The sequence below is a fragment of the Mustela putorius genome, unplaced genomic scaffold (genome assembly GCF_011764305.1).
Source record: "Mustela putorius furo isolate JIRA1106 unplaced genomic scaffold, ASM1176430v1.1 tig00000174_pilon_pilon_pilon, whole genome shotgun sequence".
Lineage (NCBI taxonomy): Eukaryota > Metazoa > Chordata > Mammalia > Carnivora > Mustelidae > Mustela > Mustela putorius.
Genome location: NW_025421304.1, coordinates 18,338,639 through 18,359,195, shown reverse-complemented (window position 1 = coordinate 18,359,195; position 20,557 = coordinate 18,338,639). Strand labels below are relative to the sequence as shown.

The 20,557-nt window shown below is 55.0% G+C and overlaps 1 protein-coding gene across 1 annotated transcript in view; it reads left to right on the top strand.

Annotated features, from left to right (window-relative positions):
* The first annotated feature begins 3,553 nt into the window (after positions 1-3,553).
* The window catches only part of CNGB1 (cyclic nucleotide gated channel subunit beta 1), a 61,780-nt gene continuing 44,776 nt past the window's right edge, over positions 3,554-20,557 (top strand). The window contains exons 1-13 of the mRNA XM_045076121.1: positions 3,554-3,721; positions 5,765-5,822; positions 6,118-6,190; positions 6,993-7,113; positions 7,203-7,245; positions 7,442-7,478; positions 9,375-9,450; positions 9,733-9,772; positions 10,158-10,317; positions 11,140-11,215; positions 12,695-12,731; positions 18,125-18,287; positions 19,061-19,141. Of these exons, the coding sequence (XP_044932056.1) occupies positions 3,557-3,721; positions 5,765-5,822; positions 6,118-6,190; positions 6,993-7,113; positions 7,203-7,245; positions 7,442-7,478; positions 9,375-9,450; positions 9,733-9,772; positions 10,158-10,317; positions 11,140-11,215; positions 12,695-12,731; positions 18,125-18,287; positions 19,061-19,141 (1,130 nt within the window). The 5' untranslated portion in view covers positions 3,554-3,556. The remainder of the gene's footprint in view (positions 3,722-5,764; positions 5,823-6,117; positions 6,191-6,992; positions 7,114-7,202; positions 7,246-7,441; positions 7,479-9,374; positions 9,451-9,732; positions 9,773-10,157; positions 10,318-11,139; positions 11,216-12,694; positions 12,732-18,124; positions 18,288-19,060; positions 19,142-20,557) is intronic.

Genomic DNA, 20,557 nt, shown 5'->3' with positions numbered 1-20,557 from the left:
AAGGAATATTCAGGAATTTAAAAGAAATGAAGTCCTAATACATGGTACCACATGGGTGATTCTCAAAAACATGCCAAATGAAAGAAATCAGACACAAAAACACTTCGTGTGTTGTATGAGCCATTTATAGAAAATGTCCAGAAGAGGCCCATTTGTGGGGACGGGAAGCAGATCGGTGGCTATTCAGATCTGTGGCTGAGGATGGGGGTGACTCCCATCCAGCATGAAGGGTCTCATCAGGGCGATGGCAAGGTTCTAAGTCTGGGTGGTGCAAATTGCCTCGCTCAGTCAATTTCTTACAAATGGGCGAATTTTATGGCATAGAAATTATACCTCGGTAAGTTGTTTAAAAAAACGGATTCCAGAGGCATCTGGGGGGCTCCGTCAGTTAAGCGTCTGCCTTTGGCTCAGGTCATGATCCTGGGGTCTTGGGATCGAACCCCACATCGGGCTCCCTGCTCGGCGGGGAGCCTGCTTCTCCTTCTCCCGCTCCCTCTGCTTGTGTTCCCTCTCTCGCTGTCTCTCTCTGTCAAATAAATAAATACAATCTTAAAAAAGAATAAAATATTGATGTCAGCTAAAGCAAGCAAGAAACAGGGAGGGCCCTGCCAGCCCCTAGAAGCTTCCCCAGCCCAACCTTCAGCAGAGGTAACCGCTCTCTGGCTATAAGACATCACTGCTTTTCCTGGTCGCTTTACATCTGTGTTCACAGCCGTAGACAAGACAGGCTAATTTTGCCCCTTCTGAGCTTCATCGGTATGGCTCATCAGTGTCTTTTGAGTGTGGCTTCTTTCCCTCCATATTCGCACGTGCGGGTCTTCCCAGCGGGCGTATGGCCAAAGTTTGTTCATTTTCCTTACCCTAGAGCGCCTCCTCTCCCCAGGCACATCTGACTGCCCATTCCCTAGGGTCTCTGCTACCTCCAGGTTGCTCAGCCCTGGGAGGGGGGCACAGGCCAAGCCTCAGTCATGCAGGGCCCCGTGGGATAACTGCTCCCCTGGCACCTCACTCCCTCACATGGGGTCACAAAGCTGTTATTCTCCCGTCGACCACAGTGTGCCTTGGCCGAGGTGTGTGGTACACTGGGTCCCCTGGCAACCTGTGGTGCCCCAACCAGGTCCACTTGGGGCTCTTTCCCTGGGGCCTGGATCCCTGCTAGCCCCTGGAGGGTTGCCGCTGGCTGCCTGGCTGTCCAGCTCCTGTCTTCCACCACCACCTCCCCACCTCTGTGGGGCACCTCCTAATCCTTTGCACACGGCCCACTGCTGCCTAATCCGCCCTGTGTCTGAGAGACCAGAGGCAAGTGGTGGGGAGAAGGCGATTCCTGGCTGGTGGTCGGCATCTGAGTGGGTAAGTTAGGATGGGGTCGCGGCTCGGAGGGACCTCTGGTGGGACCCCCATGCTCTCCTTCTAGCAAGGCATTTAGAATAAGGCAAGTCTCGGAACCTGGAGCTTCCTCAAGGCAGTTTGTGACATGCAGGTTCCAGGTCCCACAGAGGGTTGAGAGGCGCCTAGGAATCTTTGCTGTCACCAGCTTCCCAGAAGATTCTGAAAGGCTGGTGGCCCCAGTGCCATAGTTACCCTGGACTCTCCGCTCCCCCTTCCCACCTTTGCCTCCCTATCATTGTGGAATGGGCAGGGACGTGCAGGTATGTTCATGAGGGAGGAAATGATTGGATCTAGGGGAAGGAGAAAAGTTGGGAGAGGGGAAGGCTTCCCTGGTCATTTCCAGAAGTTCTGCCCGCTGGGAAAGGGTCTGCGGGACTGGCCTGCAGGAGTAGACGTGGGACATCTGGAGGCCAGCAGACCTGAGTGTGACTCAGCTTGGCTGCTCACCAGCTGTGTGGTGTTGGGCAAGTCTACCGATCCCTCTGTGCCTCTGTTTCCTTAGCTATAAAGTGGTAGCACTTACCTTCCTGAGGCTGCTGGCAGGCGGGTGAATAAGGTGAATGTGATCCGGGGTGGAGGACACTTCGTTCCGTTTGGGCTCACGGGGTTGCCTGGGGCTGTGGCGTCCGCCATCCTAAACATACGATCTTGGGCTCTCCCCACCTGGGAAATCACTGTGTCGGCACCTCCACCCAGCAAGGGAATGGAAGGCCGGAGGGGTTCATGTCTGGCCCAGGTTCCCATTTTTGGATGTAGAGTCAGGCTTCTGATTTCCCACCTGGAGCTCTGCCCCTCACCACAGCCTCTCCCAAGAGAGCTGGGCCGCTGAGGCCGGAGCTGGGACAGAAGTCAGGGCTGTGAGTAGAAGGGCAGGGAGCATGGCTGGGGGCAGTGGGGAGCTGGGCACTGGGGCAGGGATCCTGGGCCCTGCGCCTGTCCTTTTCAGCGTGGGGCTAGGGTCCCTGGCAGAGGAGGGACAGAGAAGCACTCTGTCATATGGGGCATCGCCTCAGAAGGGCCTTTTGAGGGTGGGAGTTCCCACATACAAACCTGTGTGGTGCTCACTGGGCCAGGCCAGCCCACAAGGATTTAGTCATAAGGACAGAGCCCAACCCCCCCCCCCCCCCCCGCCCTGCTCCCCAGAAGGGAAAGGATACCAGAGACTGGACCGAAATAAGGTAGGACAGTACATCTTGAAAAAGGGAATTTGTCACCTTAAACATTTTTACATCATGAAAAGAGGTTCACGTTTATGTTCAAATATTTTCCATTTGTATGCAATTCATAATATATTTTTAAAAATTTATATTGGGATCATGCTGAACATGATATTCTACAATCGGTGTTTTCGCTTGACACTACATATGCGTCTCAGTCAACATTTATTAAGCTCCCAGTGTATGCCCGTCACATTTGTATCTGTTTATTTTATCCTCACAATCCTCTCCACAAGATCGGTTCTGTAACATGCCCATTTGATAGACAAGCACACTGAGGCACAGAGAGTTTAATTAATTTGGTCATGACTGGAGTCCAGAGCATGTACATTTTCCCATATTAGTTCAAATAGAGCCACTTTCTTTAAATGGCTCCATAATATTCCATTATTGGATGTATTGTAATTTATTTAATATGTATCTCTCTTATAGATGAACATTCAGGTATTTTCCAATAACCAGGGTCCTACTCATGAATACTTGGATTTTTTTTTTTATAGATTTTATTTATTTATTTGACAGAGAGAAATCACAAGTAGATGGAGAGGCAGGCAGAGAGAGAGAGAGGGAAGCAGGCTCCCTGCTGAGCAGAGAGCCTGATGCGGGACTTGATCCCAGGACCCTGAGATCATGACCTGAGCCGAAGGCAGCGGCTTAACCCACTGAGCCACCCAGGCGCCCCTACTTGGATTTTTTTTCATCTTTCGTTGTAACACTGTGGTGACCAACCTCTTTATACACGTGTTTTTGGCTTGAGTATTTTTCTTTTTTTTTTTTTTTTGCTTGAGTATTTCTATCAGGTAAGTACCTGGAGGTATAATTTGTGTAAATGTTTTGGAAGATGAATGAGAGAAAGGAAATGTGTGACCCACAAGAGCGGTCCCAAGTGGTGGGAGCCATGGTGGGCACTGTGGGGGTGCCTAAGGACCCCATCTCCTGCAGGTATCAGGATGTTGAGCTGGGTCCAGAGGGTGCTGCCCCAGCCCCCAGGAACCCCTCAGAAGACCAAGACAGAGGAAGAGGAGGGGGCAGAACCAGAGCCAGAGGTGGAGCCGGAACCAGGGCCAGAGCCTGAAACAGCCCCGGGGGAGGCTGAGCAAGGGGCTGAATCCTTGGTGAGAAATGGAGGCTGAGCAAGGGCTGCTGGGCTCGCAGCTCAGGGGATCCCCACTGTGGGTCAGCCGCCCTGCAGGGACCTTCCATTGTGGGGGGAACTCGAGCGCATCCAAACTTGCCAGTTCTGCCTCCCATCCGTCAGGATCCTGATGACCACGAGTCCAGAAGTTCAGTGACAAATATTTGACTTAGCTTCTAACTGATGCCAGGCCTGTGCGCTGTGCTGGGAGCCTGATGAGGAATAAGGCATCGACCCCCAGGGGCTTAGTAGACAAGTACCAGCCAGGTCATTCTAACAGCAGACAGAGGTGATAAGGAAATGCCAGGGCGTGCAGCGCTGGGCTCAGCTCTCCCCTCCCAGGAGGGCCAAGCAAGTGTATCAGGCAGAACTACGGGAGCTCAGAAGAGGGAGAGAATCATCTCAAATTTGGAGAGTGGAAGCTGGTGGGGGGGTGCCTCTCAGACACGATGGGCTGGGCCCAGTGTGACTGGAGATGAAGAGGGTGGAGTGTCCCTGGCAGAGGAAGGGTGAGTCCCGGGTAGTGCAGGGCATGTTCAGGAAACAGTGACTACCCTGGGATAGGGTTTGTGCACATAGTATTCCCATGTGCATGTGTGTACACACATGTGTGTGCCCTGTTTCCTTAATGGTGTACCTGCACATACATAAGCATTAGCAAACCGTGTGCATGCAAACATGTACATATTTGTGTGCATGTGTGCACATAATACACACATATGTACACATGTGCGCATACATGCATCAGTGTTCCTGTAGTTCCATGTGCACGTGGGGCAGGCTGTAAGCATGTAAGTGTGTGTATGCAAACGTTTCTGAGTCTGTGAATGTATTCCTGTGTTTGCACACATGTCTGTGTATCTGTGCATGTATGTGTGTACAGACAGGTTTATATGTATCTGCATGTCTGTGCACGTACATATTTTGTACGTCTGTGCATGCCTGTTCACATATGCGTGTTCAGATGCAGAACTTTGTGTGTGCAGGTGTACACGTGTATGTATGTTCATCTATATGTGTTTGTGTTAATACACACATGAAAGGATGTGCTCATGAAGACATGTCTGTGTCAGTGCATGTGCGTGTATAAGCCCATGTCTATGTGACTGAGCACACATATATGTACTTGTGTATACACACAAATGTCTGTTTCTGTGTGTATATGGAAATGTCTGTGCGTGCACATGAGCACACTTGTGTGTCTGTGTCTGATACTTGCAGATATCTGCACACGTGTACACCCGCATGCCTGCACACATATATATGAATAGGTTTGCGCGTGCCTGTTTGTACACACCTGTGTGGTGAGGAATGCATGCACATGCGAGTGCAAATGCACGTGTGCAGACACATGCATGTGGAGGCAGATACACTTGGTTTTGTCTCTGTTCATGCGTGTCTACACCCTCTCTGTGTTACTGCCTGCATACACGCATGCGCTCATACGCATGCCTCTGCACCTATGTGGAGATTTACGGGAGCTCATACATTTACACGTCACGGTGAGCGCGCCCGTGTCAGCGTCTCTGCGTGCGTGCTCATGTTCGCCCGTACACGTGAGTGCGTGCGCGCAGCTATAGGTGCGGCCACCATGGAAGCAGATGAGAGGCTTTGGCAGGTGCAGAATGCCCCCGGGAGGCTGGGGGGGTCGTGGAAGGTTTGGAGCGGAGGAGGAAGAGAGCTCTGGCCCGGGCTAGATGTGAGGGATCCGCGCAGCTCCCCCCCCTCAGTTTGTACCAGTCCTCCTACCTGTTCGGCTGCTGGAATGGGGCGGTTTCCTGAGGGATGTGGAAAGCTCCAGGGGGCTACCCTGATGGGGGGGCGCGGTGAGGGCCCCACCTGGGGGTTTTGGAAAGGGAGTGTCCCAAGCTGAAGCTGCCAGGATTTACTGGGACGTTTGTGAGAACAGAGCGACTTGGCCCTGTGGGGTGAGGGGGTCCCTTGCGGGTGGGTCAGGGGCTGCCTCAGTCTGAACCAGGCTGGTCTCACTGAGGGCTTACATGGTCTTGTCTGAACCTTCCAGCCACCTGAGGAGCCTTTGGGGGTAGAGGAACTGGCTGTAGCTGACCCAGGCCCTGAGGGTGAGTGCTGGAAGCCCGGGTGGGTGGGCGGGGCAGCTGGGAGGAGTATGTTCCCCCTCTGGACCTTGCCCCATCTACTGGCTGGGGGGCCCATTTCACAGACTAAGCAACTGAGGCTCAGAGAAGTTGAGGGCTGGGCTGCTGGGAACCTTATAGCAGAGCTGAGCTGGAAGCCTGGCCTTCTGACTCCCTTGGGGCTCTCCCCTTTCCCCTGCCTCTGCCTTGACTTTGCTAGCAGGGTAGAAATGGACCACTCTGAAGCTCCAGATCTAACGTATGAGGGACTCTTTTCCAGACATCCAGGAGGCTGCCCCTACTTCGCCTACATCCCTCCAGGCCCAGGTCACCGTGGTTCCTGAAGTGAACAGGTACCATACCGCCCTTCCTTCTCCTTGGGGCCAGCGCCTCACCCCCCCCCCCCAAAACTAGGGAGCCACTTGTGGGTGGGGGCCAGCCTTGCTCTCAGGTCTCTAGTCGTTCACAGGCAACTGCACAGAACATCCTGGAAACTGGCTGAAGGGAGCCTCAGGCAGAGGGCCGGGAGCTCCCGGGCCAGGTAGACAGTGGGACCAAGAGAAACAGTGAGAAGGGGCCAGAATGTCCTCAGTGCTTGGGAGAAATGCATATCCAGTGCAGCCAGAGCTTCCCACTTTTCCTAACTGAGCCAGAAATCCAGACTTTTAGATGACATCTCCAAGTTGGCTGATTTTAGACCATTAGCGCTTATCCAAATGAGCCTACCTGTGGGGGGCTAGCCTCAGGCAGTGAGTCTGTGACCCTCCTGTTGAGGCTACCCAGCCTCAGCCACAAAGAACCACAGGAAGTCCTCAACCCTTCCGGAGCACAGGATGTGTGCCAGGTATAGGAGGGGACCCCTTGGAGCCAGGGTTAGGGGGAAAGCAGGATGACCGAACTTGGCTGCTTTGTACCCAGCATCTGATAGGGGTGGGCTCAGGATGGCCCTGGACATAACCTGGCCTTGCCAAGGTGCAGTGTCCCCTATTTTCCAAGCTGGACACAAGATTCGGGGAAGGTGGCATATCTGAAGTCTCAGAGTGGGGAGATAGGCGTTTGGGATTCAAAGTGAGTTCTTTAAGGCACGGTGGAGGGCCCCTCGGACCAGGGAGGGGCTGTGGGTCTGGTGGGTAGGTCTGTATCTCTGTCCCTCAGCAGTTCCAGCAGCTCTGTGCTGAGCTGGCTCAAGAAGGGCATGGAGAAGGTTGTCCCACAGCCGGTCCCCAGTGGCGGGCCCGCCCAGAGCGCTGCTGCTGGCCCAGAGAGTCCTGCTCAGGTACTTCTGGGACTGGGAGCTGAGGTGGGCAGGGTGGGAGGCCATTGCATCTGGGCTCTCTGTCCTCATCTGTCCATCTGTCCTGGCAGGCAGGAGCACAGACATCCGGGCAGTGCAACACTGGGGGCTCAGGTAAGGCCATGAGGCGGGATGGCTCTTCGGGGATGGGACTAGGGGAGCCTGGTGTGGGCCCTGCCCCTGCAGAAAGCCCACAGGTGGGGGACTCAGCAGAGTGGCCCCAGATTTGAGCCTGGGTTTGAGTGAGGCTGACCAGAGAAGGGGGTCTGAGTGGGCCTCCTGCTGCTGACCACCTTCCTTTCTTCTGCAGATGGACTCGTGGAGGCCCCTGGGGCCCAGGACACCAGGTGAGTCCCCATCCCTGAGCACTGGTTTGGGAGCCTCTGAGCCTCCTGTGTAACGTGTGAAGTGGGAGGAGCCGTGTGTGCAGAGCTGAGGGTCTTGGGTTCAGAAGCAGGGTCCACTACCACCTCAGTGTGTGATGTTGGACTTGCCTCTCATCTCTTCTGGACCTCCCTTTTCTCATCCCTAAAATGGAGCCAAAGGGCCCTGTGTTCCCCTGTGTTTATTGTCCTGATTTCTGGGAGATCCCCAGGTCCTTGCCCTGGGAAGGAGGCAAGGATGGGTTCTCATAGATGGGCTGGTGTACATGGATGTCGTGTGGAGCCCAAGGGCAAGGCTGGGGCCGCTGTGGGGGACACAGAGGTACCCAGGTTGGCCTCACAGTTGGCAATAGCTTCAGACTTCTCAGACTTGACCAAGGTGGGCAGCTGGCTGTCTTGTCAAGGACAATGGCTGGCTAGGTGAGGGCTATGTCAAACAGGGGAGCCCACGGCCTTCTCTATGTGGGTCCCTACTCAGCTTCTCTTGCCTGTGCCTTGGAGGAGTTCAGGCCCAGTGTGGACAGACCCTCTAATTTTTCAAGAGAAGCTAGAAATTTTAGGTTTTTATGTAATCCTTAATTTTTAGCTGTTGCCAACTAATTGAAACTTTTTTGGGACCTTGTGGACCTCCCAAATAAGCCTGAAGCCTCCAGTTCGCGATCTCTGCTAGAAACCCAGAGTCATGCATTCATCCTTATTCACCCCATTCGTTCATTCATTCCTCCCCTGATTCATTTGTTAGACTGTTGGGTTCTTGAGGGCAGAGGCTTTTTTCTTGGTTGACTCCCCATCCCCCTGCACCCAGCACCGTGCCTGCCATAAAGAGGGGACTCAGCACAGAGGGGAATGAATGAATGAATGTACTCCATTCATTTACTCTTTGTTCTAGTTCACAGGCTATTTCTTTTTGTCTCCTGGAAGCTGCCCAGCTCAGGGCTCCCCAGGGCTACTCTGCTGACTCACAAGACCAATAAAGCCATTTAGGATGAAGGCCCCTAGAGGGCTTGCCAGCTCTTTTTTGGGGGGATTCGTTCCCCTGGGAACAGGGAGCTTCGCTTCTTCCCAGATGGAAGGGCTACCCCATATCTGATAGCCCCCTATCTGGGGCTGCCAGATAGATCTGGGACTCATTTGCCTCAGGACCAGCTATGTAATTTGTGGAGCCCAGTGCAAAATTAAAAGGCAGGATTCCTTTAAAAAATTAAGAGTTTGGGGCGCCTGGGTGGCCCAGTCGGATGAGTGTCAGACTCTTGGTTTTGGCTCAGGGCATGATCTCTGGGTGGTGGGATCAAGCCCTGTGTCAGGCTCTGCACTTGGAGGGGAGTCTGCTTGAGATTCTCTTTCCTGCCTCTGCCTCTCATGCTTGTGCACTCGCTCTCACTCTCTCTAAGGTACATAAATAAATAAATATTTTAAAGAATTTAAGTTTAAGATTGAGTTTCAGGTGGTGACAATAGCATGAAACTCAAACCAGGCCCTTGTAAGTATCGGGCCCTGTGTGACTGCACTGCTACCGGACTGGTGGAGCCAGACTTATCTGGGCCAGGCACAGGGAATGGCCAACCCCCTCACCCCACCATGCTGCATTCAGGTTCCTAGGCAGCCCTTATTCCTTATTCCTCACCTGCTGCCCAGGTAGCCAGGGCTGGGCCTGTTTTTCCGGGTCTGGTCCAGGCACGGGTCAGAATTTGAGGCTGGTGGAAGTTCGCCCCTTAACCTAGGCCCTTCCAGAGATTCTAGTAAAGGCTCTCCATTGTGCACAGTGGACCAGAGGTGAGAAAGGGCTGGTCGAAGCCTGGGACTCCAACAGACATTCTAAGTGTGATTAGGCTGTTCCACTGACCTCTGGCCCATTTGCAGGTCTGGACCCTGGCTGCTCAGGTGGCTTGAGCAGAATCTGGAGAAAGTGCTTCCTCAGCCCCCAAAAGCCTCCAAGGTAAGTCAGTGAAAAGGGGGAGCAGGCAGATGACCACCTGGGAGGGTTTCTGGGGCCCCAGGAAGGACCCTGCAGGCTGTCTTCACCCCTGGGACACATAGAGGGGGTATTGTCCTCCCTGGAGGGTTCTGGATGGAAAGGAGTGACTGCAAAAGAGCAAGGGGGTTTCATAGGGAAGGATGGAGCCCCTTCCCCCACCTGCCCTAGGCACAGCTGGCCGGGGTGGGGGGAATGCACAGGGCTTGCTTTGTTCTACGCCCCCACTCCCTGTTTCTGCTCTAGGACTGGAGAGATGAGCCTGAAGATGCTGTCTTGGGCCCAGGTACAGGGAGGGGATTTGGGAAGGGCTACCCAGCATGGCACAGGCTGGGCTGGGGTGCTGCTGGGGCCTGAGGGATCCTGGGGGAGGATCTTAGCCGTCACCCAGGCTCTCCAGGAGTGGGCTGCCATTGGGGGCCTTGGAACCCCTCCCCAGTCCAGGCTGGGAAGCGAGTGGTGTGGGACGGTCTTTCGAGCTCTCAGACAAGTCCCTTGAGCTCTCTGAGTCTCTGTTCCATGTCCATTGGATGAGGGGGTAGTTGGAGTGGGCCCAAGGGACTCCCTACTCAGTCATGTTGGGGCCTTGAATCTGGCCCCCCAGTGCCCATGAGGGGTCACATGGAGCCCTGCCTTGTCCTCTTTAGATTCTTGCTCTCCCCACTGCGTAGAGAACCCAGAACCGACCTTGGAAACTGAGCCCATGCTGCAGGCTCCGGAGAGCCCTTGTATGTCCACGGCGGGTCCCCCGGAGCCCAAGGAGGGGCTGACCTCAGAGCCCCAGCCCAGCTCCCAGGCTTCCTCCCTGCTGTCCCCCAGCGACCCTGCCAGGTGAGCCCCCCAAATGCTGCACCTTTCCTGGGGAGCAGGACCAGTACGTTGCCCCAGACCACACCCAACACTTCACCAAACTAGTTTTTTAAATTAAACATATCCCCCGGGGGAAAATTTAAAGGGATTTCCAGCAGTCCTTCCCTGGGCAGCCCTGTCCACCACTGTCACCCAACACATTCTGCATGCACACACAAGCGGGGGGGTGGGGGGGTCCCATTCTCCTGTAGCTGAAAACGTACCAGACAACAGCAAAATCTCTAGACTGCTCCACAAGTTGTTTCTTTCATCGGAAAGTGTCTCTTAGAGGTGGTCTTGTGCACGTGGGCCTGCTTTGCTCTTTCAGCAGCTGCCGAGTGCCCCATCATATAGCTATACCAGCTTTGCTTTAGCCATTTGCCGGCCGTTTAGGTTTGTTTCCACTCTTGCTGCACTCAGTGGCCTTGTACAAGCATCATTTGGCTCACGTGCAAGTCCATCTGTAGCTCAGTCCAAGGAACTGGAGCTGCTGAGCCTAAAGCTGTGTGCCTTAAAAATCAGGACAGGTGTGGCCAAATGCTCCCACCCTGGGGGCAGGGAAGAGGCCTGCTTGCACATCCGGGAGGGGTGGGAGGCTGCTGGGCTGCCTGCCAGGGTCTGAGCAGTCCCAGAGGCTGGCCTAGGGACGCCAGGGCGGAGGGCTACGGTCTTTGGGGCTGGACACCTGGGTTCTGATCTGCCTTCCCTTGGGCTTGCTGTCTGCCATGGTGGGGACCCGGCTCTGGTTTCAGTTTCTCCATGAGCCCTGCCGCTTAGACATGGCCTGTTCTCTCCCACATGCAGGTTGATGGCTTGGCTCCTGCACAGGCTGGAGAGGGCCTTGCCGCAGCCCACGCTCCACGGGAAGGCTGGGGAGCAGGTCTGTGTGGGGCAGGTGGAGTGGGGCGGGCGGAGCGGGGCCTTGGTCAGGGTGGGAAGGGTCTTGGGAGCTCAGATGGATGGTCTGGGGGGGCATAGAAGGAAGAAGGGAGCCTGTCGTGGGAGTGCAGCCCAGGCCATCTGCCCATCTGCTTGGCTCACATTTCTTCCACACACACTCTGGGGCAGCTTGGCCATAGAGCTGAGAAGTGCTGGCCCAGCCTTGCTGAGCAGGGGTCACAGTCAGTGGAGGGAGCAGAGGGGATGCGGGGTACAGTGGAGGAGTCTCCCAGGAACATGAAGGAAGGCTTCCTGGTGGAGGTGGCTTGCAAGCGGAGACCTGAGGTGGAAGTAGGATGGGGGTGGGTAAAAGTGAAGAGGGGGAATGTAGGAAGAGCCCGCAAAGGATCAGCATATGCAAAGGGCCAGAGACAGGAGAGGCCTGGAATGTTCTGGAAAGAAGTGGGGCTTGCAGGAAACCAGAGGGCCCTCTGTGCATTTCTGAGCAGCTACATGGGTAGGTGGGGGAGCACTTCTTCCTTTCCTTCTCCAAGAACCTGGCACCTGGGGGTGTCTGGCTGGCCCAGTTGGTTTAGCAGCCAGCTCTTAATTTCAGCTGGGGTCCTGTTCTCAGAGTCATGGGATTGAGCCATACTTCCAGCTCTGAGCTCAGTAGGGAGTCTGCTTCAGATTCTTTCTCTCCCTCTCCCCTCCTCCTCTTCTGTTCCCCCTGCTCATGCTTTCTCTCTTTCTAAATAAATAAATAAATAAAATCTTTAAAAAATAATAAAAAAGAACCTGGCACCTGGCCCTTCTCCCTTGGGGACAATTGTGTATCTTGAGAGCAGCACCTGAAACTGGGGGGTGGGAATCCTGAGCCCCAGTCCTGGCTGTGGCAGGAGGTGGATGAGAAGCCTCAGGAACCCCTTCCCTACAGGCCGAGCCCTCATGTGGCCTCTGTGGGGGGCAAAGACCCCATGTGGCCTCTGTGGGGGACAAAGGAAAAAAAAGGTCCTGGTAGTCAGAACACTGTGTCCATGAAGATGCCCTCACAGAGAGCAGGGGCCCCTGAGGATGGGGCTGGGGCAGGGGAAGGCGGGGTGCTGGTGGGGAGAGGCCTCGCCTGTAGACAGAGCTTTGAGACCACTCCCCGGGGAAGGCTGGGAGGAAGTTTTCCCCACGCAGAGAGGGGAATGTTATCAGGCATTTCAGGCAGGGGGCCCAGCCCTAGCAGAAGAGCTGGGTGGGGGTGGGGGGGACCAAGAGGTGATCCAGGGAGGGAAGAGCCTGGAGCAGGGAGCAAGTGCAGAGGCAGGAGGGGAGAAGAAGACAAGAGAGGAGCTGGGAGGAACTGGACCTTCTGTGGGTGTCCTGGTAGGGGATAAGGAAAACCCTCTTGCTTCTGTCTCTGCTGGGAGGGGTGTTGGGGGCAGGGAGGCTGCTGAGCAGACATGACATTTCCTCTCTTCTCCCCATGCAGGAGCCTGATGCCCCTGGGACATGTGACGTGCAGCCAAGTAAGTGACACCTTAGTGGGTCCTAATGGGCGTCCCTGGGAGGGTATCTTGGTCTGAGTGCGCAGTGGGCTGGTAGCTGAGGCCTAGACTTGCTTTGGGGGTTCAGGGCCCCTGATCTGAAGCTGAGAGAGCCTTTGCCCTGCAGACCTTCCCTCAGGTCAGCCTGGCCCAGCGCCAGACTGTGGCTGGAGATTCCTCTGAGGGGCTGGGGAGAGACATGCTGGGGGACCTGGCTTGCCTTCCAGTTTCTATGCAGAGAAAACTGTTCTGAGGCCAAGTTGGATACACCCCCTTCCTCTGGGAACACCCAGAGAGAGCCCCCCACACTGCTTCCCTGGGACAGTGGGTGGGGCTGAGCAGAGTCCCCGGGTGAGGGGAGAGGGGCAAGGCATGGGGTTTCCCTGGGGAAGCTAGGTCCTGTAAACTCCAGCTCTCTTGAGACAGGAGGGTTCCCCTCATCTATGGGTGGGGTGGGGAGCTGTGTGCTGCCCTTTATCCCAGACCTGCACCTGTACTGGGGGGACGGATGGAGGCCAGGAGGGGAAGGATCCAAATTCTGTCCTTCCTTCATTTCATGGCCTCAGGAAGAGCATGTGGCCCATGGGGCCTGTATTTATTCATAAAGGTCATGGAGGGCCTGCCCTATGCCAGGCCTGGGATAATAGTCTAGAGGTGAGCAAAGCAGAAGTCAGGACCTGTGGGTGGAGGCCATGCCCCACCCTGGACAGGGGCCCTTGGAGCATGGGCCTTGGGTGTCCTCTGGATGTCCACCCCAGCTCCATTAGGCTGATGGTGGTCTTTACAAGCCTCCTGAGGGTGAGGAGGGCCCCCACAGCCTGGAGTACAGATGGGCCAGCGACTGCTGAGCTGGGGTCTGGCAGAGGGACCATAGGAAGAAATGGGATTTGTATGATGCTAAAGATGTTGTGAGGGGCAGGCATCAGTGCAGGGCTTGCCTGGTCTCATGGATATCCTGCAGAGAATAGTGAGCCCCATATGCCTGTTGAGGCGGGCAGAGGCCCAGGGATGTGCCTGAGGTCAGAGAGCCGGTTGTCATGGAGTGGTGACTAGCATCCACATGGCCTGGTAGTAGTTGTCGAGGCTAAAGGAACAGAAAACCTTGCCTGGAGCAGAGACCCCAGAAAGCTCTGAACATGGAGGCCCTGGCCCCTCTTCTCCCCCTCTCTGCTGCCCTGGAAGGAGGAAGGGCACTCAGCCAGCTGTGGACGGGGCCTCCCTGCGAGCCCGGAGTGTGTGGGGCGTGGGTGAGCGCAGGGGCCCCAGGGCCAGGAAGCGGGTGTATGAGCTCCCTAGGGCTGCCCAAGCAGAGGACCACAAACTGGGGCCTTCAGATGGCAGAAATGTGTTCTCTGCCTGCCCAGGATCCCAAGGCCCAAATTCAGAGTGTCTGCCCTGGGGAGAAAGCATCCCGTGCCTCTCTCCTGGCTCCTGGTGGCTGCTGGCAATGCTCAGGGTCCTGTAGATTTCCTGCCTTTTCCTCTGTGTCTGTCCAGTCTCCTCTCCTTTCTCTTGGAAAGGCCCCAGTCAGGGATGTAAGGCCCACCTGAAATCTGGGCTGAGCTCATCTTGAGATCCTTAACTGATGATGTCTGCAAAGATCCTGTTTCTAAACGAGCTCACCTTAGGACTGAGTATATGTTTTCAGGAGGGACACTGTTGAAGCCACGCTATGGGGTGAGCCCAACAGGCTGGGGGATGCGTGTCCTTCCTGCCACTGGCTCTGCCCCTAGCCTCTCTGCCCATTCACTCACTCACGTCCCTGCTCGTTCATTCCCTCCGCCTGCCCACCCAGCCACCCACCCCTTCTGTCTTGTTTCAGGCGTAGCAGCAGCGGGGGGCCTCTGAAACAAGAGAGAAGGGATCCTGGGAGCGCGCGGATGGACAAGCAGATGGATGGATGGAAGGAAAGAAGGGTGCCCCGAAGACCTGCAGGGGAGGGGAAGAGGTGGCTGTCGACCCTGCACCCTGCTTGAACAGTGACGCGCCCCTGCCGCTCCCCACGTTCCCAGGCAGGGCGAGGGCAGCCAGTCCCAGAGCCACCTCTCTGAGATCAAGGCCGGCCCCTTCCAGAGAAGCAAGGAGAAGGGTGGCCAAGGGCAGCTGGCTAGAAAGCAGGAGGACCTCCCACCAGCAGGCTGTGGGAAAGGCCGTGCAGGACTCTCTTTGAGGGGTCCCCTGCACAGCCTTCAGCGTGGGGCCGGGCACCCAGCTGGTGCCCCCATGGGACACAGTTTTTCCCAGAAGAGGATCCCCTTAGGTTTGCCTGTGTTCTCTCCCTCAAAGAGTTGGAGTCCCCGAGTGGACAGTGACACATGCCTTCACTGACATTAAAAAGCATACATTGGCACATCAAAGCTGTGACTGCATAATGTCCTTGCTTCAGGTGAACCTAATACGAGCGCTCAGGTTCAGAAGACGCGTGGGTTCGTGTGGCCTGTGGTATCGGGGGAGCAGGAAGGAGGAGTTTGCCGGGGATCCCGAGCCAGTTGCTTTGGGCCCCAACTGGTTCACAGATGTCTGTGTTTGGGGCATGGAATGATTGTCAATATTAGAATTAGTTGCCAGCATCTAAAAGGGAGGTGGCGTTGCAGAGGAAAAGTCTGGCTTCTCAAAAATGGGGACTGTCTGGCTGTAATGGACCCGCACTGTGCTTGTGAGGATAGTCTGAGCAGCAGCTGCCTCCCAAAGACAGGGAACACGTTCCCCCTCAACCACATACACTGTCTCCCAGGCCTTGGCCTTGGAGACCCCTCACGTCCCAACCCTGCGGCAAGGGGAGGGCAATGCTGGAGAGGGAATAAAGTGAGCAAATGCCTGGAGGTGGGAGAGGGAGAGAGCTGGGTGCTTTCGTGAATCTTGAGTTCTTAGTTCGGAAGGTGAAACTAGAAAAGCTGGGGTCTGATTTTAGGGGACTAAACTGTAGGCAATGGGGAGCCATTGAAGGTGATTGAGCAGGGGAGTGACTTCACAAAGACTACTCTGAGGCTGAGCAAGCCCTGGAGGTTGAGGAAGCAAAGGCTCTTGAATTTTGAGCCACACCCGAAGCATTGAGGACCCCGGCCTGCTGGAGAGGGTGAGCCAGGGCTCAGGCTTTGCCAGCAACTCAGGGTCTATTGGGGGCCTTGGCCTGGAATCCATGCTCCCACCCTCCCTGTTTGCTGGTCCTGGAAACAGGAGCTCCTTCCCCAGATGCACCTGAGGACTTCACTGCTGGACTCAGAACCCCATTCAGTTGCCCTGAGGGACATCTGAGCCTGGCAGGGATGATGCTGGCCAGGAGCTGGTATGCCAGTGAGGCACCCCAGGGGCAAAGTTTCAGCCCCAGATGGAACAGGACATTCCGTGGGAGCTTGAGCACCCACAGTGCTTCAGTGGCCCTATCTGTGACCCCGGGGTGGGGCCCTGGAAAAGCTAGGAGAGCTGTGAATTGGATGCCTACAGAGAGGGTCTCAGAACCCTGGCTCTGGGTCAGTGTGGCAGAGTACCCTGTGCCTGGCCCACCTGCCTAGTGCCTTGGTCATGGTCCTCTTCTCGGAGCCACAGAGTCTTTGGCTATAATATGGGGACAGTATAGGGCATGGCTCACAGGCCTGGCACAGCCGTGGAAGGAGGAAAAGCTTGTAAAATGCTTACTCACTAAAGAGCACCTGAAAAGAAAGGGTTGAAAAAGAAAGCAAGGCTGTCAACAAAGATCACACCGACTCTTCAAAACACCAAATATGGGCTCATCCAGTGCCTGTTATGGAGAGGCCCCCATGCCAGGGAGACACTCCCAGGGCATGTTTATCTCCTGGGATAGCACCCCAGGGAATCGGGAGTCAGGAGACCTAGCAATGCCTCTGACATCCTGTGGGGCCTTGGCCAAGTCTCTCAGGCTCTCTGAGCTGGCTCTGTGGTTTATAAAATGGCGAGAGTACTGTTCTTCCCATGCAGATGGGCTGTGAAAGCTAATCCCCTGGGTGTCCCTGGCTGTGTCAGGTAGGGCCTTGCACCCCAAGTGGCTGCTCAGGGTAGAGATGCTGCCCCATGATGACAGTGTTTTAGAATGAATGATGTGTCCCACCACTGGACTTGGGCCATGCTTGGAAGACTCTCCCTGGTCAGACCCCAGGGGTGTTTGTAGGGCCGGAGGAGCCAGGACCGGCGTGGAAAAGGCTGGCTAGTTCAGGATGCATGGCTTCCTTGGAAGCCTTCCTGGAGGCTTCCTTGGAGGGCAGGATGATCCTTCCTCTGTGAGGCAGGATAATGTCGTACTCGGGAGCTAGAGGCAGAAGCAGAAGGGGCAGCTCTCAGAAAACAGACAGCCCTGCACCAGGCACATGGGAAGCACCCTGTAAAGGAAGGTTTTAACATGGGTCTCAGTTTGCTCATCTGTAAAATGGGGAATAATATAAAAGAGGGAAAAATTGGGGAGTAACAATTATTCCCACCTCAAAAGTTTGGTGTGAGGACTCATTGAGTTAATCTGTGTGTATCACTACAGGCACATAGTAAGTGCTCAGTAAATGTAGCTGGTATTATATTATTTTTCTTCTACACTGTGAGCAATAATTTCCAGTCACAGGATAAGATGTGAGATCAACTTCCATTTAAAGTCACTGTTTATAATCTCATGCTTGGTTCAAGGGCCAGCCAAGACCTGGAGATTTTGGGAACACCTGGGATCCAGGCAATCTCCCCTCTTCCCCCACCTTTTCTCTTGCTTGTTGGGCTTAGGTTCCTGATGAGACTAGCCTATGCCCACTTCTGCCAGGCTCACAGCCCCACACCGTTTGCATTGTCAGAGACCTGGGTACATGGAGATTTAGTGAAAATGACCAATTCCAATCTGAAGATGGGACCTTCACTACCAGAAAGTCAATCCCCTTGGAAGCTGGAGCCTCTAGGCCCAGAAGGGAAAGACTTCTGGAAGCGGATGCTGAGGTTAGGAGCATGAGTATGCTGTCCCCAGTGGGCGGCATCTAGAGAACAGGCAGGGGGCAAGCTCTCTCTGCATCCTTCGGGACAGTCTAGGCCACCATGCACTTGCAGCCTGGAACTTTCATATCACCCGAGAGGCCATGGTTCTGCTTTTGCACAAACTTGCAAGAAGGAGGCCCAAGGGGACACAGAGGCTAACTGTAATCGAAGCTCTATCTCAAGAGGAAAAGGAGGGGGAAGACGACTGGAAGGAGATAGTGTGAATGATCGCAAGCTTCAGCCTGGCACCTTAGCACTGATCTGGTTGCTGAGGTTCCCCGCATAATGGTGCTGTTCCTGCTGCTTGCCCGAGAGCTGGCTCATGGTGGGTGATGGCCAAGGCCCCCCCATGTGGCCCCGGGGACTCAGAGGCCCAAGCCCACTCTCCCCCACCCACCCTGTGTCCCCTGCAGTCTGCATCCTCCCTGGAGGCCAAGAGGAGCCCGATCTCGTCCTAGAAGAGGTTGACCCTCACTGGGAGGAGCATGAACATCAGGATGGCAGCACTGACCTGCAGGGCTCAGAGGTGGTTCCAGCTGATGAAGAGGAGAATGAAGCCTTGGAAGAGATGCCCAGGTGGGAGCCAGAAACAGCCCCAGAAAAAAGTGATCGTTTGGGAAGATAACAGGCATGTGGTAGGGAATCCCAAAGGTACCCAGGGGCTTACAGCACAGGAACCGAACCTGCTTCCACTCCTCCTTGCTGCACCTTGCTCTGTTCGTTCTGGTCTTTCCACCTCCCATGCCCAGAAAGATCACCCACGGTTGTTTTTACAACTGCGTAATATTCCACTGTGTCAATGTGCCGTAATTGGACTCATCTGCCCACAGACATTTTTGATTCTGAAATTGTGTTATTATAAATAATTGTGCAACAAACACTCTGGCACAGATGTCCTTACACAGGCACATGAGTAGGTGTCCAGGACAGATTTCTGGAAGGGGGGCTATGGAGTCATGGGGCATGGGAACGTGTGACCGTGGTAATGATTGCCACTTGCCCTCCATAGGGACAGCATGATCTTTGTTCCCACCAGTAATCTTGGTGATAGCCTCTCGAGCTGGGAGGTCTCAGGTCCTTGGGCCCATGGCCTACATTGTAAAGATGGGGAAACTGAGGCTCAGAGAGGCTCAGGGGCTGATCTAGGGATGACACTAGGACAGCAGGGGCTGGGTCAGGTCCCTCGTGTCATGAAGAGGCTGCTCAGGTGGGGTTCCTCAGGTCAAGTCTTGGTTGAGAAGTTCCGCTCGGGTCTCAGGGGTCGCAGGACATCCTCCTGAAAATGGAGACTGGAGGGAGATGGGGGGAGCTACAGGTGGCCTCACTTCCTACTTCTGACCTCAACTCAGGGAGCTGCCCCAGATTCAAGAGGAAAGAGAAGATGAGGAGGAGGATGGAGAGGAAGAGGAAGAAGAGGAGGAGGAGCCGGAGTAAGGCGCTTGTGTGTCCTTCGTCTTCTCCGCAAGGGTGACCCAGGGAGGGTTACAGTGTGGGTAGTGGGGCTTCTGGTCGGGGCGGTGGGTGGGGGGGCATCTCTGTTCGTTCTGTGCTGTGTGCTGTTGGGCACTGACCAGAGAGGCTGGGGAAGCGGGGGGGGGGTCTCCCACTGTGCTCACAATGACCCGGAATTCCTATGGCCCACCATTCACAGCCTCCCACACACCTATACCCACACCCACCACACACACACACACACACACACACACACACACACTAGAACACAGCCTCCCTGGGGGTGGGGGATTTTGTCTGTTGTGCTCACTCCCACATCCCGAGATCCTTGGTGCCAAATGACTGTTGGCTGATTGCATGGATGGAGGAGGGAAGGGGCCTATGCAAAGGGCTCAGAGCCTCTGTCATAGAACCAAAGCATTGGGCTGCGTCCCCCTCCACCCCGCCCACAATGGTCCCATGGGTGCCTCTGACCCCGTGAAGGCCACCCTGGATTCTGTCCTCCTGGAATGTCCTCTGCTCTCATCCATAAAGATTACACCTGAACACACAGAGAAATCAGTCATAATAATGCTTCAAGATTGGCGATCAGAAACCACTTAAAGTTTAGTCATCAAACCTGCTGAGAGACTAGATCTTAATTATTCCAACAACTAAAAAGAAATAATCATTATATCACCCAGTAGAGGTGCTAATTGTCATCACGGTGGCAATCACATTATAATCTACAAACGCGTCAGATCAACGTGCTGCTCATCTAAAATTTATATCGTGTTCTGTGTCCAATGCATTTCAGTAATAATACAAAAAGACCACTAATATGGAGAAGATTTTTTCCCAATGTGGGATGGACAGAAGGACAGATGGAAAGGGGACAGATGGGGAGATGGAGAGCAGACAATTGGACCTGAGGGCGGGGTTGGGTGGTGAGAGGTTAGAGACGTAAAGTCAGGAGTCTGGCTGCATAGACGGAACTGGAAACCACGGGGCTGAAGGAGATGCTGGGGGAGCCGGTGCGGGGAGAGGAGAAGCCCAAAGGTACCAAAGAGGGGAGTGGGAGACGAGAAGAGCATAGAACCTGGGGGTTTCGAAGAGAGCCTCAAAAGCAACCCACATGTCTGGGGACAGTGACAGTGCAGCTGGTGAACAAGGGTGGGGGAGATGGTGCTTCAGAGGCAGGGTACCAGGTTGTGAAGGCCTTGGACTTGCTCTCCCAGAAACAATGGGGAGCCACTGAAGGTTTGTGAGCAGGGGAGTGGCGTGATCTGGCAGCTGCACTGTGGAGAGATGGAGGCAGGGAGAGCCGTGTGGAGGCTGTTATCATGGGGCAGTCCAGACTGATTTAACCTGTCCCTTGCATTATTACCTGTCCCTGTCACTGGGCCCTCTGTGGT